The 16,658-nt window shown below is 34.5% G+C and overlaps 4 protein-coding genes across 5 annotated transcripts; all 4 read right to left on the reverse strand.

Annotated features, from left to right (window-relative positions):
- Positions 1-187: 187 nt before the first annotated feature.
- LOC108211516 (17.3 kDa class I heat shock protein) lies at positions 188-1,098 on the reverse strand. Its single transcript, XM_017383140.2, has one exon. The coding sequence runs from the start codon at positions 938-940 to the stop codon at positions 452-454; it is 489 nt and encodes a 162-aa protein (XP_017238629.1). The 5' UTR covers positions 941-1,098; the 3' UTR covers positions 188-451.
- A 1,286-nt stretch (positions 1,099-2,384) lies between these two features.
- LOC108215460 (18.2 kDa class I heat shock protein) lies at positions 2,385-3,173 on the reverse strand. Its single transcript, XM_017387969.2, has one exon. It carries the CDS (start codon positions 3,081-3,083, stop codon positions 2,598-2,600), a length of 486 nt encoding a protein of 161 aa, XP_017243458.1. The 5' UTR covers positions 3,084-3,173; the 3' UTR covers positions 2,385-2,597.
- Positions 3,174-3,344: 171 nt separating this feature from the next.
- On the reverse strand, positions 3,345-7,167 carry LOC108215459 (G-type lectin S-receptor-like serine/threonine-protein kinase At5g24080). Of its 2 annotated transcripts, none has more exons than XM_017387967.2 (6): positions 5,774-7,167; positions 4,948-5,303; positions 4,676-4,811; positions 4,358-4,500; positions 4,140-4,263; positions 3,345-3,923 (listed from the first exon to the last, which is right to left on the reverse strand). In XM_017387967.2, exons 1-6 carry the CDS (start codon positions 7,041-7,043, stop codon positions 3,622-3,624), a joined length of 2,331 nt encoding a protein of 776 aa, XP_017243456.1. In that variant the 5' UTR covers positions 7,044-7,167; the 3' UTR covers positions 3,345-3,621. The 2 variants fall into 2 exon arrangements, with proteins under 2 accessions (XP_017243456.1, XP_017243457.1); XM_017387968.2 differs by having other exon boundaries at positions 4,403-4,500; positions 5,774-7,153.
- A 4,176-nt stretch (positions 7,168-11,343) lies between these two features.
- LOC108210634 (uncharacterized) lies at positions 11,344-14,836 on the reverse strand. The gene is made up of 5 exons (XM_017382006.2): positions 14,563-14,836; positions 13,312-14,477; positions 12,243-12,659; positions 11,935-12,158; positions 11,344-11,747 (listed from the first exon to the last, which is right to left on the reverse strand). Exons 1-5 carry the CDS (start codon positions 14,691-14,693, stop codon positions 11,496-11,498), a joined length of 2,190 nt encoding a protein of 729 aa, XP_017237495.1. The 5' UTR covers positions 14,694-14,836; the 3' UTR covers positions 11,344-11,495.
- Between the last annotated feature and the right edge of the window lie 1,822 nt (positions 14,837-16,658).

Below are 16,658 nucleotides of genomic sequence, written 5' to 3' on the forward strand. Positions count from 1 at the left end.
CAATTTTATGGTGATCTTAGAGAGCTTCAAGCCTTCAACTATGAAAAAAATTGTAGAAGAGATCTAAAGATTAATAATTCTGTCCACTACAGGAATGAATTGAATACTAATTAAGAGACTCACCAGATGACTGTAATGAGTTCAACATTCACCAGAAACAAGGGATTTTAAGAGGCAATAATCTTGATTGATTCATAATACTAGCACATTTTATTCACCATAGCAACATTTCAACACAACCAAGACTTAACACAAAGACTCAATACTCAAGAGCAATACAAAGGATAGTGATAAGAAAACACAGACTCTCTATTTGTCAGACATTTTGGACCAAAATCAACCAGAAATCTGAATTGACTTAGCACAAAGACTCAACACTCAAGACCAATTACAAAGGACACTAATAACAAAAAACATAGACTCTCTAATTTTCAGACATTTTGGAACAAAATCAACCAGAAATCTGGATGGACTTGACATCATGCTTCTTAACAACCTGCTCCTTAGGCACGGTCACAGTCAGAACCCCATTCTCCATCCCAGCCTTGACCTGATCCACCTTTGCATTCTCCGGAAGCCTGAACCTCCTCAGGAACTTGCCACTGCTCCTCTCGACACGGTGCCAAGTGTCGCCCTTGTCCTCCTGCTCACGAGTCCTCTCTCCGCTGATCTGAAGGACACGATCATCTTCCACTTCCACCTTGACCTCTTCCTTCTTAAGGCCAGGCACATCAGCTTTGAACACGTGAGCCTCGGGAGTCTCCTTCCAGTCTATGGTTGCGTTGGCGAAAGAAGCCTCCCCTGAACGGAGCTGATCCGAGAGCGGCCCGAAGCTGGAGCTGTTGAAGGGAAAGCCATGGAGTGGGTCCCAAACGTCCAGAGAGAATGGGTCGAATACGTTGGATGATCTGCGCCCGAAGAAGCTGGGAATCATCGACATTCTCGCTGCTTTATATAATAGATCAAAACACGAATTGATTTGTTGTGTGTGTGTGTGTGTGAATTTGCTGATGATAATGGTGAGGAAAAGAGGGGGGAGGATGATTTTTATAGTACAGCGGAGTGTGGGGAGTGGACGTTGCGAGAGTTATCGTCACGATTCTGGAATGTTCTGGAATGTACACAAGCCTATCTAATTCTTCGGGTGACCACCATTATTTTTGGCACTGCTTAACTTCAATTTTTCAGTGTAATTGAAAAAGACATTCGTTTTTTTAAGTTCTTTAGGCTCATAAAATTAGTTTGATGATTGTGTAATTTTATTATTTTTCATGACTATACAGGTGATGGGAGAAATTTTATGATCATACCCGAAAATTGGATTGAAATTTAGAAAGATAAATTAAGAGAAAAAGAATGATGTTAATATTTATTTAATTAATATAATTTATTCTTTAAAAATGATATATTTTTTTATAACCTGACTTATAAATTTTTGGAAAATATTTTTTTTAATTTATAAAATTTAAATTTATTTTTAATTTATAAATTAAACACAGATGCTCTGCTCAATTAAGCAAGAGAGATGGAGAAAAAGAGAGGGGAAAGAGAGAGGATAGTGAAATCAACCCGACCACCATCGTCGAGTGCTCCTCCGCCACGATAATGATAGAAGAGAAAATAGATACATGAGATAGACTTTGCTACGACTAACTTAAGAAATCCCCATTCTCTAGCTTTTGATTCGTTTGCCTAATACGTAGAAATGTAAGTGTTAAATATTTTTCTAAAAGATATCGTGTATTTGCAATGACATGAAGGTAATCGTATATTTGTAATAAAATATTAAAAATAGTATTTTGCTAAATTCCCTAGACAATATGAATTATATCTTTATATTTGGTAAACGAATCATTCTTTTATACTATAGTAACAAATTTAGTTGAATACTATTACAGTAAAGAGATTAAATAGAAAAAATAGAATTATTTAATCAAATAAACCTGCATGAACGAATCTAATTCATCAGGAGCATAGCTTACTGATTATTAATAAATTCCTTGTTCATCCTATAAAATTTCATTTGGTAAAGCTACAGAAGAGGCGAAGAAATGCACGCCCATAATGGGCTCCTAAAGACCTAAACCAAAAGAAGCAATCCATTCCAAATGAAAATTTCATCCGTTTTAATATGTTGTTTTAATGTCTATGAGAGATACTTATAAATACTAATACTCAGATTTTTTTTTTATTTTATCTAAATATTAATTGTACTGACCTTCACTTCACTTCATTGTTGTGACCTTTCTGGCAACTTGCTTATCTTCAACAAATTAGAGATTTTATGGTGATCGTAGGCAGCTTCATTTATAAACACAATTGCAGATGATAAGACAAAATTAACAATTCTGTTAGCCACAGAGATGATTTCAAGTCTATCGATGTGGAATCAACAGATAGTTGTAGTCAGTTCAACTTTCATCAGAAACAAATGAATTTAAGAAGCCATAATCTTGAATTGATTCATAATACTAGTACAATTCATTCACCATAGCAACATTTGACATAATCAAGACTCAACAAACACGCAAGAGCAATAGAAAGGACACTAATAAGAAAACACAGACTCTCTAAATTTCAGACAATTTGGAAGAAAATCAACCAGAAATCTGAATGGACTTGACATCAGGCTTCTTAACCACCTCCTTAGGCACAGTCACAGTCAGAACCCCATTCTCCATCCCGGCCTTGACCTGATCCAGCTTGGCATTCTCCGGAAGCCTGAACCTCCTCAAGAACTTGCCGCTGCTCCTCTCCACGCGGTGCCACGTGTCACCCTTGTCCTCCTGCTCACGAGTCCTCTCTCCGCTGATCTGAAGAACACGATCATCTTCCACTTCCACCTTGACCTCTTCCTTCTTAAGGCCAGGCACATCTGCTTTAAACACGTGAGCCTCGGGAGTCTCCTTCCAGTCAATGGTTGCGTTGGCGAAAGAAGCCTCCCTTGAACGAAACTGATCAGAGAGCTGCCCGAAGCTGAAGTTGTTGAAGGGAAAGCCCTGCAATTGATCCCACCCGTCTAGAGAGAATGGGTCGAATGCGTTTGATGATCTGCGCCCGAACAAGCTTGGAATCATCGACATCTTCGCTGCTTTATAATAGATCAAAAGACGATTTGATTTGTTGTGTGTTTATGAGAATTTGGTGATTATGATTTTTGTGATGAGGAGAGGAGTGGGGGAGGATGGTTTTTATAGTACAGGGGAGTGGAAGTTGCGAGACGTAACGTCATCATTCTAGAATGTTCTCCATATTTCTCGTGCTCTCCATTTCAGTTATTTGACGCACCCTGCGTGGGATGCCATTGCCACCACTATCTTTAAATTTTTACTAGATCAGATTAATTTTTATCACAAAAAGAGAAATTTTATTAATTCAATTCACACAATAATACCTATTGAAGTACATGTTGGACATCTCCTGCATGCCATCTATAATCTATGTTATTGACGAATTGTTAAATAAATTTAAACAAAATATTTTGATTTTTCAAATTTGCAAAAAGATTCGGACAATCCTCCAGCTACGTAGTTATGTTACTACCAGAGTACTTAGAAAATTCCCTCTTATTCACAGGCCTTCTGGGGGGCTTGACTGCTGATTTTTTCTAAATTTTTGATATCATTGAAGCTTCTCTAATGCTATTACCACCTCATTTGTGTCAGGTCTTAATTTAGGATCTTGAGAGAGGCATTTAAGCGCCAGGGAAGAAAGCTTGAGAGCTGCTCCGGTTGTACATTGGCCTTTCATGTCTGCGTCCATGACACGTAAAATCTTATGCTTGCTGGTAAGGTAAGGTGAAGCCCAATGAACAAGGTTTTGTTCCTTTGTTGGAAGTGTAGTGTCATGTGCTCTTCGTCCTGTCAAAATTTCTAGGAGAACAACTCCAAAGGTATAGACATCACTTTTCTTTGTTAGCAGACCTGCATTAGTAGAGACAGTAAATCATGAGAACAAGCAAATGCATCTAAGTTGTAGAAAAACAAGCAGCCTGTGCATCCTAATTTCTGATTGATAAAAACTAAGATCGCAAGGGACAGAAGGAGTGAGTGCCTCCTGGAGTGTGCAGGTAGTGAGGCCAAAGAGAGAGTACTGAACAATGGCTGCTGATATCTTACTTATGTAAAGTATAAACTAACCTGTAGCCATATATTCCGGGGCTGCATAACCATATGTTCCCATAACTCTCGTGCTCACATGGGTACTTTCATTTTCTGGTCCATCTCTTGCCGACCCGAAATCAGTGAGCTTCGCCTTGTAATTCTATAAACCAGTAATAAAAGGTTTGCAAAGCAAAATTATAAATATAAAAACTATAGTTCTCAATAAGTTTAAACAATCACATTGTTCCACATACATAATCCATCACTATATTAGATGTTTTGGGATCACGAAAAATCACATTTGCTTCTGGACTATGAAGATAAGCAAGAGCCTTTGCTACATCAAGAGCAGCACTTATACGAAGATTCCAAGACAGCGGTTGACATGAAGGATCTCCTGTTTCAATTGAATCAAGTAGCCACATTATTACTTCCGGAGAACCATAAATTAGAGTAATTCGATCCATTGCTGTGTCATACTATACTTGAAAAAGAAAAAATACACATGCATAATGCTCTTTAGTAGGAAATATTTGACTGGCTAAATGTAATAACGGTGGGAAGCTGCTCACCCCTGTATATATGCTTATCCAAGCTGCCATGTGGCATGAACTCATATACTATAAGCCGATGCTCCTCTTCTGAGCAGTACCCGATCAATTTCACAAGATTAGGATGAGAAAGTCTCCCCAGATATTTGACTTCTGCCTGTAGTGAGGGAGGTGATGGAGAGTTATTTAGTGAGCTTGCTTATAATTTGAACAAAGTAGAAAAGATCTCCATACAAAAAAGAAGGCAAAAGTTACAGAAAAAATAGTGTGGATTAGAACTGTGTAGTACTTACAGACCACTCCTGGTGGCCTTGAATCGCCTTTCGACCTAACTTCTTTACTGCAATAGCTAGGCCAGTGCCCCATTCAGCAGCACCAAATGTGTTCTTATCAACCCAACCCTTATAAACACAACCAAAACCACCTTCCCCTAATATATTGTCACGATGGAACTTCCTGGTAGCTACACTAAGATCATTGAATGTAAAAATCTTCAAACTTGATGGCTGCAGAACTTCATGGCTCGGAGGTGTTGGATTCACTGATGGATCTAGTGGTAAGAAGTTCGGAGGATCAGCGGCCTGCGACTTATTGCTAGTAACTTCCTGTGCACCATTATAGTATTTCGATGTCTTTGCATCTTTATTTACTGAAAGAGGGAAGTAAACTATTAAAACATGAATCATATGTTAACTGAGTACATCAATAATTTTAACAAGTTCTGGCCACAATTTCCTCAGGGTCGAACTACTTTTATTCATTGACTGCAATCTTGATTTCAAATCAGTTAGAAACGAGGAAGGAGCGAGTAGTTCCTAGTTCTAGATAGTTTAAAGAGTGTTACAAGATAGTTTTACAAGACAAATAAGTAAATTATATTTCGCCATTACCAAGTTGGAATTAGCCACGGCACACTAAATAACAAGATACAGACAACATTTCTTCAATAACTCAATAGCTCTGAATAGCCAAAATGTTTAATTGCTATGGTTAAAATCCTATTTATCTTCGTGATAAAGATATTCAGGATTACAAATGGAATATGGCTTCACATGCTGATCGACACAAACCAGTAATATTCTTCTGTGCACATATTGATAACTGGAGGTTTGAGTTTACCTGAGAATGCCCGAGCTGTAATTGAGAGTAGACCACTTGCCCGTTTTGTGAAATTCATTCTAGCATATAACTGGTTCCTGCCTCTCCAACCATTAATAGGTTTGACACTACCGTCTCCTGTATTTTCATATTGGCGATTGTGATTAGTATTTTTCACCTTAAAGGTTGAACCATCTTCATATTGTTGGCTAAAATCAGTAGGCGATATCTCAACTAAAGTATAGTGATCACTCTTTTCCTGCAATGTCAGTGCAGTTTCAAGCCCAACCACAACCTCAGCCATACTAGGACGGAGCTTAGGTTGATTGCATAAACACCTGATCGCAACATCAACGTAGGCATTTAATGAATCAGAGGAAATGTCCTGCCTGATTTTAGGATCAGTTATCTGGTCCAAGAGTCTCTCTTTGAAGCAGTGTTGTGCCCATCCAGCTAAATTGATTTGCTCTTCATCCAGACTCTTATCAACAGCTGGTCTTCCGCACAAGACCTCAAACAACACCACACCAAATGAATAGACGTCAGATTTCCTGGTCAATCTGTGTGTCGAGACATAGAAGGGATCTAGATAACCAAATGTGCCTTTAACACGGGTGCTTACATAAGTGTGTGTTTGATTTGTTGGGCCTGTTTTGGACAATCCAAAGTCCGAAATTTTAGCTGCAAAATTGTCATCAAGCAGAATGTTTGTCGTCTTGACATCTCTGTGTATAACTCTACTCTCAGTACTTGTACCAGTGTGAAGATAGTCTAATCCATGAGCCGCCCCAATGCAAATCTTGAGGCGCTGCACCCACGACAAACAAGGCAAAGAAAGATCACCATGTTTGACCCTTTTATGCAGATGATCAGCCAGGGTTCCACGGGGCATATAATCATACACTAGGATCATCTCCTCACAATCATCACAATAACCAATGAGAGAGACCAAGTGGCCGTGTCGAAACTTGGACAGCATCTCAATCTCTGTGTGAAATTCCTTGATTCCTTGCCTGGACCTGGTCCCCAAGCGCTTTATAGCAACTTGGCTCTCTCCAAAGTCTATGATCCCTTTGTAAACATTCCCAAATCCACCTTTTCCGATCACCAGTTCCTCATGGAAGTTGTTTGTTGCCCACTGAATGTCTCTAAGTGAGAAACGACGACATGATTGTCGTGCTGACAGTTGTAGGCCATTGCCTCGCTGTGCTTCTTTGAGTTTCTGTAGCTTATAAACCAAGATATTCAACAGAGTGATCAGAATGACCACCCCATTTGAGCTTTCTGTCATTGGACTAGGAAAACTAATGTAAAACAACTTATTCTCGGCGAGGCTATTACACTAATGGTTTTGGTAATGAAATTTAAGAAAGACTCACACTTGGGCAGAGTTGATCTAAGACAATACATATCTTATGAACAATTGTTAATAAGATTAAAATATATGCTTCAGCTTGACTTGGGTTAGTTGACTTGAAGTCTCTTCTGATTAACTTTCCCCTGGAGCACCTCCGGTGTTACATGACACTTTCCATTCTTTAGTCAAAACTGTGGACCACGTCAAAGAAATGAGGCTCGAAAATATAGAGGTCAACCTTCTTCAACCCAAGTGTCACTTACCATATTTTAATTGATTAATTATTAAATAGGTCATTGATATTTTTTATCAAAAATATCATTTTATTGTTCATCAAATTCTTAAAAATATTATATATTGAGTTTCACACATTTTTTATGAATGATATTACATATAAATGAAAGTTTTCGAGTTCTACTATTGTATATAATATTGTTAGATTTTTAAAATTTTATCAAGTATTTATTTTTAATTTTTTGATCGTTTTATTTGATTTAAATAAAAATAAATAATAGATAAACTTTTAAAAATCTAAAAATATTATCTAAAATACTAGTCATCAGAATCTTTCATTTGTATGTAATGTCATTCATAAAAAATGTGTGAAATTCAATATATAATACTTTAAGAATTTTGACTAATGATAGAGTGATATTTCTGATTAAAATTTTCAAATGAGTGACTCATTTGAGTCAGTTACATAATCAGTTACATAATCAGTGACTCAGTTGATATATTTAGACGCAGTAAGTGACCTACTCGATAATTAACGCTATTTTACTAAGACTGTTTATGACATCTGTCAATTCGTTCGTATCGTATAATTTTGTATTTTGTATCTTTTTGTATCGTATACTCAAAACCAAAACACAAAATTGACCGATTTAGGATTCGTGTACTTTCTTATTTGTGTGCTTCCGTTTTCGTGTCGTTGTTCTCATGTATGTTTCGTGTAATATTGAATTTAAATATAAATATAAATTAATGTAAATATTAGATTTCTAGGTAAAATTTTTACAAAATTATATGATATATATACATTTAAATCATTTTTATTTACAATATTATAAACTATGCATTATGTAAAAAGAAAATATACATATATTTATTATAAATGTACATTTTTAAATATTAATATTTAATTATAAAATTATATTTATTTCGTGTATCTTATGTCGTGTACCTAAAAAGTAAATACAAAACCGACACTATATCTTATTTGTGTACTTTATGTTTGTGTATACTCTGAATACAAATACAAACATAAACATTAAAATTTTTGTGGCTTTTTTGTGTCATATAAAAACTTGCCGTGTCTACATTTGAAGAATGACCCCAAAAATTTTAAAATACAAAGTATTTGCTGATCTGGAGAGCAGCGATACAACCATAAAGATATAATAAAATTTTGATATCCATATAATATTTAATAAACTTTGAAGTTTTAAATCAATATATACTTATCTAAAGGATAAGCGAGCGGCGTGTAGGTGGCGCATCTCAGACAGTTCCGTTCTATTTTTCCAGTTTTATGTAATTTTTGGATGAAAAATATCAGAAATAAAAACTACCATTTTTAGTTTCAGATATATTGAAAGCAAGTTTCAAAACTACCCTTTTCCAAAATATCAAAAATAAAATCTACCTACCTTTTTTAGTATCAAAATTATTGGAAGAATTAAAGTTTCGAATTATGATTTTTAATTTAAAAATATCTAAAAATAAAAATTACATTTTTTAGTTTTGGATATTTTGGAATAAAATTTCAAAACTACCTTTTTCAATATATCAAAAATAAAAACTACCTACCTTAATAAATATCAAATCAGAATTTGAAACTTATTTTCAATTATCTAAGACCATGACCATAATTTTGGAAAAGGTATATATCAAAAACAGAAAATATTTTTACATAAACCGGACCTTTCTCATATCAACCTCTATAAATTGAGGTCAGACATCATAAAATTGAACATAAACAATTTTTTTGGGCCTATTTATCTTCTCCATCTAATACAATAATGAGTTTATTATGCTAGATGTTTTGAATGGCAGATGTTTTGAATGACGATAGTGATGATTGGCTGACAAGAGTAAGAGTTTGTCGGATATGGAGTCGATAAATCCAAACATGGGAGAATGATATAGTCTAGACATGATATTGATGGATGAAAAGGTCAATAAATTTTAGTGATATATGTTTGTTAGTCATTCTTTTATAATATTTGTTTTGTTCCTCGTCGGACATGTTTGTTCTTTTTAATTTTTATATGATTTACTTTATATACAGGAAAAATATTATTCATGCAACACTTCCCACAATATTTGTATGCTATTCTAGATACTTTGAATGGCGATAGTGATGATTGACTGATAAGAAAAAGAGTTTGTCAGATGTGGGAATCAACAAATCCAAACATGGGAGAAGAATATAGTCTTGACATGATATTGATGGATGAAAAGGCCATTAAATTATTCTGTCGTTTCTTTTCAACTACTCGACACGCATTTCAATGCTCTTATAAAATATAGTTCAGTAACTTATTTTTGAGATTTTCATTTTCTGTATAAAATTATAACATCCAAATTTTAATTCAAAAAAAGAAAATTTTAAAAATAAATTGCACAACTACACTTTACAGGAGGATTAAAGTTCGTGCCAGGGGGACGGAGGGAGTAACTGTTAGTAATATATGTTTGTTTCTTTTATAATATTTGTTTTGTTTATCGGACATATTTTGGAAAAGACGTATATCAAAAATACTAATATACCCCTGCATGAATTTGAGTTCGTGCGTCCCGACATGATTAATGCTCGTATTAACGACAAGAATATACTCTCAGGAAATTACTTTTCATACTCGAGATGTTTGTAATATGAAACGTATTTAATTTTACAAATATTAATTTTGAATCATTAATATAATTTTTATAAGATGTCGTAAATTTATTTTATTTTATAAATATTAAATTTGAATCATTAATATAATTTTTAGATGCCGCCGCAACGCGCGGCTTCCCAACTAGTTTATACTAATATAAAATATTAACTTATTATGCAAATTTCAGGGATACAATATGGAAGAAGATTGTAATCCTTGAAAAGAATAATTCAATATTTAAAATTCAATATGCTAAAATGTGACAACAAATCAACAATTAAGGAAAGTAGGAATCCAGACACGAAGGTAAAACACAGAGAACCCAGCGTCATCTTTAGAATCAGAAATATTTCCGAGTTCCCATATTTCTGTATCCGCGCTCATATGCAGATTAACTAATTATTAAAATGAAAAAGAGGCCATGACATTTGATCCTTTCTGAGCTTTTCTGGCAGTAGAATTTGTTTCTTCTCATCCGCAAATTATGTCCTTGGAGAATTTGTTTCTTCTCATCCGCAAATTATGTCCTTGGATATCAATGTTGCAGTGAACTAGTGGACTTATTTCGTGTTTTACTGTGGGCACTCATGTCTTGTGTTATGTATAATGTATTGACAATGGTATCCAAATGTTAACTATAATCGACATCTTTGAATTAAAAGCTTTCACAAATTCATTTGCTCATGTTCTTGAATTTCGTAGGCAATAATACATTTGTAACAAAAATCAGATGTTACTAACATAATCAAGCACAAAGCTTACGAGCCAAGAACAGAACTGTAATCCTAAAACACGTGTGGCAAAATGAAGTCAGAAACTAATGCTAGCAGCTAATGCAGATAGCTGGAAGCTAACATTAGTATAACACAGATGATAGATGATACTATCAGGCAAATGGTGAGCAGACATATATACTTGGCTTAGCAATTACTCTATCTATCCTGTTTAATTCTTTACGTTTTTCTTCAACTGCTCGACACACATTTCAATGCTCTTATAAGTTATAACATATACTTCCGTAACTTATTTTTAAGATTTTTTTTTTTGAATAAGAATTCAACATACAAAATTTAATTTCAAAAAAAGAAAATCTTAAAAATAAATTACACAACTATATTTTACAGGAGTATTAAAGTGTCTCGTCTCTGTCTCCCAGTGTATACTATCCAGGGGTAGAGGGAGTAGCATGTTCTCAATTCTTTATTCTAGGAATTACTCTAGTTTGATACTGCTGCACTTGATTAAAGTGGCAGAGGGAATGTTTCCTGCTACTTGATTAAAGAAATAAAGAAAATGTTTCTTTGCTGCTTAATTAAAGAAGACAAAGGACAGGCCTTTTCTTTATCTAAAACTGAACCAAAGAAGCTTCCTTGTATATATACTGAACTGCAAAAACTACAGTTCAAGCAAAGCTAATTTTCCTTCAAGTTATACTTTTGTATTCTAGAACTATATATGTGTACTATACTGCTGCGGATCTACTAGTGTTAAGAGGTACACAAATTTAACATGGAAAAAGTAAAAATGATGGTTCTACAGAAACTTTACGATTAACAATGTTAATCTTGTTTAGCTTTGTTAGACACCATATTAGCTGATCTGTGGTACACCTTGACATATGCAATACTCTCGAAACTAACCTTAACTCCACCTGACAAATGAGTAAATCATGCTTCACCCTTCCCCCTTGATGTTTTTGTATCTTTTTTACTATGCAGTTGCTACTTCTCAGTATCTCTTTTAGTCTTTTCTCCTTCTGCACAGTCAGAGACAACTAAACTTGTTATTCACAAAAGTTAACAAAAGCACCTTAAGGTATATTCTTATCTAGATAAAGCAAAAGTAAGAATTGTAATAATAACTTATTGAACATAAGTGTTAAAATATATAAAAGAAACAAACTTGAAGTAGGTGAATAAATAAAGATAAAAGTAGAAGCAAACCTTCTGAAGCTTTGACTTGATATCCATTAGAAGCTCTATGTGTGCTGCAGCATCTTGGTGATTAAGCTTGGTGCTGTGAAATCGCTTCAACACGTAAGAATCTTCGTGTTTGTCAGCATGGAGATATTCCCAGAAAACACGCATTGATTCCTCTATGATTTGTTTTAGCACTGCTATCGAAATTGCATCCTCTTCTTTCACTGGTTTATTCTTGAAACGATCATCTGCGCCATCAAAATATAAGACCATCAAATATCATAATAAATGTTTAATTATAAAGAAAAATTGAACTTTGCAAATCATGTTACCTTTGATGATTGGAACTTGAAGAAGGCTGAGGATGGCCATTCGTTTGCGGACATAGTGTTGTACTCTTGGTCCTTGAAATAGCTCATCCTCTATAAATCTATGCAAAAGCACTTGAAACTGTTGAAATTCCCCTGCAACTTGGTTATAAGTATGACAGTCTTGAGAATCATGCTCTTGCAGCTCTTGAGCTTTTAAGTACTGCCAATGCAGGATCTCCCATGAAATGCAGATTTGTCCAACATATACACGTTCCGAATCTCTGTGCAAATCCATCATGGACTTCTTCAATGTCTGATCAGCATAAATTTTACGTAGTTTTCCTTGATTGAAGTTATTCAGAAATATAGATTTCATTGCTGAAACCGCTGATTTTTGGCTTGAAATACGTTTCACAGGCTCCTTTAACTGAATAAAACCTACAGCAGTCACCGGTACATATCAGTAAAAATAAAAATAAAAATGATAATATCAGTAGTCTATTCACATCGCGATTGCTTGAACGAGGACATGAAGATTAAAGAGCTAAAGTTTGGCTACTTAGCAATTAGGAATTTTCTATTGTCTTGTCATGTGAATTGAATAAAACGTTCAAGAACTCAGAATAATGTTTGGTAGCTATATGTCAATGTCTTTGGTGGGTCACTAATTGCATAAAGAGAATGGAGACTCACCATATGGCATGAAAGCAACTTCTGATAGTGAAGATCTTTATAGAAATTTAAAAAATCTTCCACAAGTTAAATAAGAGTTCCATTTTTCTGGCTTTACTCTCTGTCGTCGTCACTAGGGTTTGACAAAAAAATATTCACAAGGAAAAACTTCTCAGTAAAAAAAGCTTCTATGGTTCATTTGTGATTTTATTTTCTAGCCTTATCATCTGCCAAATCGTCAATAGCTTAAGCTAAGGAAACCACAAGAAAACAGTTAAGTACTAATCTCAGACCTATCTCCATAGAATTGTTTAAAAGTATAGATCTTTCTCCATATGTGAATGTTCTGGATACTTGGCCAAACTTAGATATACTAAGAGTAGAAAGATTGAAGAAGATGAAAGAAATTGAAACTTACTAATTGCATGCATTGTTTGGCGATTCAAGATATCCATTTTTCGCATTTTTTCAGAGTAGCTCTTGTAGAACTTTTGAATTTCTTCCATACGATCAGAATGGTCAAATGATTCGTCGAGTTGCAGTGGCTTCAAATCATCAGGAATCTTTGTTGTTGTTTCGGATTCTTCCAGGATTGTAGGAAGTCCTCCGTTTCTTGAATGTTTGGCCTCCATCTTCATCTGTTCAATCAAATACTTGTGTTCCAACAAAATGTCGTCCTCTTCATCGTCTTCATCAGATTCCCATTCCATTGATTTACTTTCCTCTGAACAGCGTTCTTCAGAATTTTCCAAACCATTTAAAGGCGGTGTCTCGTTATTATGTGAATTGTCATGAGGGCTTTCTTTATCAAGACCATCAGCTGGACTTTCATTACAAATACCATCAACTGAATGATGCAGACGGGGTTCCAATTCTATAAACTCGTCATCATCATCAATATCATTGAAACTAAATTTATTATAAGTTAAATTTTCCTCATCGGAAGAGCCTGAATTTCTGGTACTAATAATCTCTCTCGAATCCACTGAGCTTTCCAATGAAGATCCCTTTGTTCCTTCTTCAAGATTCTGAGAAAGCTCATCTATTTCAGACTGTAATTCTTCTTTCTCCTTCAGACCACTCTCTTCTAAAGAGTCCTCACCTTGATCTTGCTGAACAAACTCTACTTGTGAAGTGACTTGTTGATCTTTTCTTAAATCCGAAACCTTTAAATCAATAAACTGATCAGACTCTTCTTTTCTTAAACCCTCGAGATCTTCTTCCACAAAATCTTTATTTCTTGTAACCCCATTGAACAAAATCAAATCTTTTTCGATAAAACCTTCAAAAGACTCTTCAACAGAGAAGCTCATCGTTTCCGGCACCTGCACGAAACCACTCACATCCCTACTCGACATGAACTGATAATTCGAAACAGAGGAAACAGAGCACTCTGTTTCTCTAAAATCCTGATCATACTTCTTAAATCCAAAAGAAAATTCTGAAAACTCTTTCTCAACATACTCATCACTCGCAGACTCTCTAAAGAATTCATCATTATCATCCTCATCATCGTCATCGTCGTCATGAACTGATTGAGAAAAAACAACAGAATTCAATTTCCTTTCATCAACAGCCCACAATCTGCAAAAAGTCATACACACTCATTTCAATTATTTAAAAAAACAAAAAACAAAACACATGTATGACAAACTAAACAACAAAATACCTGGATATGTAGTTCCTTAAAAACCCAAAAACATCAAAAATCCAGGACCATGACAGAACACAAAAAGAAGTATAAAACCTCAACATGATCTCTCCCCTGAAGTGCTTATTAAAAACACCGAGAAGATCCATAACCAAATAAAAGAAAAACTATGTCTGTACAAAATAGAGGTATCATTTAGTGAATCACAAGTAAAGAGTAAAGGTGGCAAAGACAAAAGTAAATAATTAGGCTCTGATTGTAAGTGTAATCATCTGTAGTGTGGAAAGTGGACTCTCCAATAGCTTAGCACCTAAAATTCGTGGAAATATATTGACCCTTCTTTTTTTCCACCACTAAAATACGAATAAAGAAAATAAAATAAACACATGCAAATGCAGTTCGTGTGATTTGGGCCGGTAATGGTGGGGGCAAGCAGGATGAGATAAGAGGAACAAGTCTTTGTTGTTTGGATTCTGCTGCTGTTTTGACGCTGTGCCTGTTGGGAGGACTTGATCGTTTCAAATGTTTAACAGTGCTTAACGTCAGTTTCATTCTTTGCTTTTTGTTTTTTTAGAATCTTAAACATATCGAATAATTGAATGAAAATGAAAATTTAAATTTATACTCGTGATCTTTAATATATGCAAGATTAAGTTTTAATATATAGTATTTTTTATTTTTCGTGTAGGGATTATGTCACTAGTTGTTTAGTTCAACTAATAGAAAAGTCTTTTTCTATGCTATCACGCATGCAGTAGTGGCGAAGCAGTCACGTAGGACCTAGACAGAAAAATAACTTCAACAATAAATGTCATTCAGGTTAGGTATTTTAATAATTAATCCAAACGTGATAAAATATAAGTTTACAATATTATTCAAAAAAATTCTGTATATAAATTTAATCTTATATTTTTATTTATAAAAGCAATTAAATAATTTATAAATTACATTTTATAAAAGCATTAAAGTATATGCTGAGCCTTGTCCCTAATATAAACATAATTGAGGACAGATTAGTATCATATGCACATATATTATTTAAAAACGGTTGAATTATTGTTTAGAAGAGTTTATATCATAATATATAATAGTTAATATATAAAAATTATTTTTATTTTTTTTTGTTCCACTAATACACATAAGTCATAAGTAAGATTATGAAAATATTTCTCTACTAAGTGTGAATCACGCTAACTCTGACAATTATTAATATATTTTATAATTTAATATTTTTCTCTTATAATCAGTATCTTCTTTTCTACTTCTCTGGATTGATTTTGAATAACTCATGCAAAAGATATTTTAAATTTGAGAAGTTTTCATATATATCCAAATTTAAAAGAATTTTTACAGAAATATTTTAATTTTTAAAGAAATTGCAAAAATATGATTTTTCAAAAAGATTTACAAAAATACGCAGGTTGCATTTGCAAGAATATTTTCAACAGCTAGCCAACACACACACACACACACACACACATATATATATATATATATATATATATATATATATATGAAATCACAAATACAACCCTAATAAAATTGTTGAAAATTATATTTAATTACAAAATAAATCGCAAGTGATTACAAATGGCGAAAATTAAGTGCCCCTCCGGGCAGATATTAATAACACAAAAACAACTAAAAACAATTGCAAAATCAACATATTAAGATGAAGAAGATGGAGAGTGATAACACTCCTAGTGCTGATGGATGCGGGAAAGAGAGGTTGTCGCCGTTCATTGCAGATGTTGCCGCCTCGTCCATTGTTGTAGATGTCATCGTCGCTGCGGTCGGTCATTGTAGATGCGACTAGGTTGTGGCTGTGTTGATGTGTGTAATGATGAAGAGATGCCGAAATGAAGATGAAGAAGCCAGGAGGATGGGGTGGATGCTGGACGGCACTGCCGGAGTCGGGGCTGGAGGGAGAAGGGTGAAGGTGATTTTAATGGTGATAGTAGGGGAGTGAAGGTGGATATTGACGGAGGACATTACGGCGGAAAGAGCGGGGCACGTGAGGGAGGTAAGTGCAGAGAGGGAGAGGAAGTGTGCGAGGAGAGTGAAAGAGAGAGGAAAAGAGTAGACAAAAATAAAAAAAGGAATTGAAATACGAA

The sequence above is a fragment of the Daucus carota genome, chromosome 3, assembly GCF_001625215.2.
Source record: "Daucus carota subsp. sativus chromosome 3, DH1 v3.0, whole genome shotgun sequence".
Lineage (NCBI taxonomy): Eukaryota > Viridiplantae > Streptophyta > Magnoliopsida > Apiales > Apiaceae > Daucus > Daucus carota.

Bases quoted from the DNA above. Each gene is read 5' to 3' on its own strand.
- LOC108210634 (XM_017382006.2), bottom strand. From the start codon at position 14,693: ATGGATCTTCTCGGTGTTTTTAATAAGCACTTCAGGGGAGAGATCATG. The intron at 12,159-12,242 runs GTAACATGATTT...TTGATGGCGCAG, and splicing joins TCAAGTTCCAATCATCAAAG to ATGATCGTTTCAAGAATAAA. The intron at 11,748-11,934 runs GTTTGCTTCTAC...CTGACTGTGCAG, and splicing joins TCAAGTCAAAGCTTCAGAAG to AAGGAGAAAAGACTAAAAGA.
- LOC108215460 (XM_017387969.2), bottom strand. From the start codon at position 3,083: ATGTCGATGATTCCAAGCTTGTTCGGGCGCAGATCATCAAACGCATTC.
- LOC108215459 (XM_017387967.2), bottom strand. From the start codon at position 7,043: ATGACAGAAAGCTCAAATGGGGTGGTCATTCTGATCACTCTGTTGAAT. The intron at 4,501-4,675 runs GTGAGCAGCTTC...CAATTGAAACAG, and splicing joins GGATAAGCATATATACAGGG to GAGATCCTTCATGTCAACCG. The intron at 4,264-4,357 runs GTATGTGGAACA...ACTGGTTTATAG, and splicing joins CTAATATAGTGATGGATTAT to AATTACAAGGCGAAGCTCAC.
- LOC108211516 (XM_017383140.2), bottom strand. From the start codon at position 940: ATGTCGATGATTCCCAGCTTCTTCGGGCGCAGATCATCCAACGTATTC.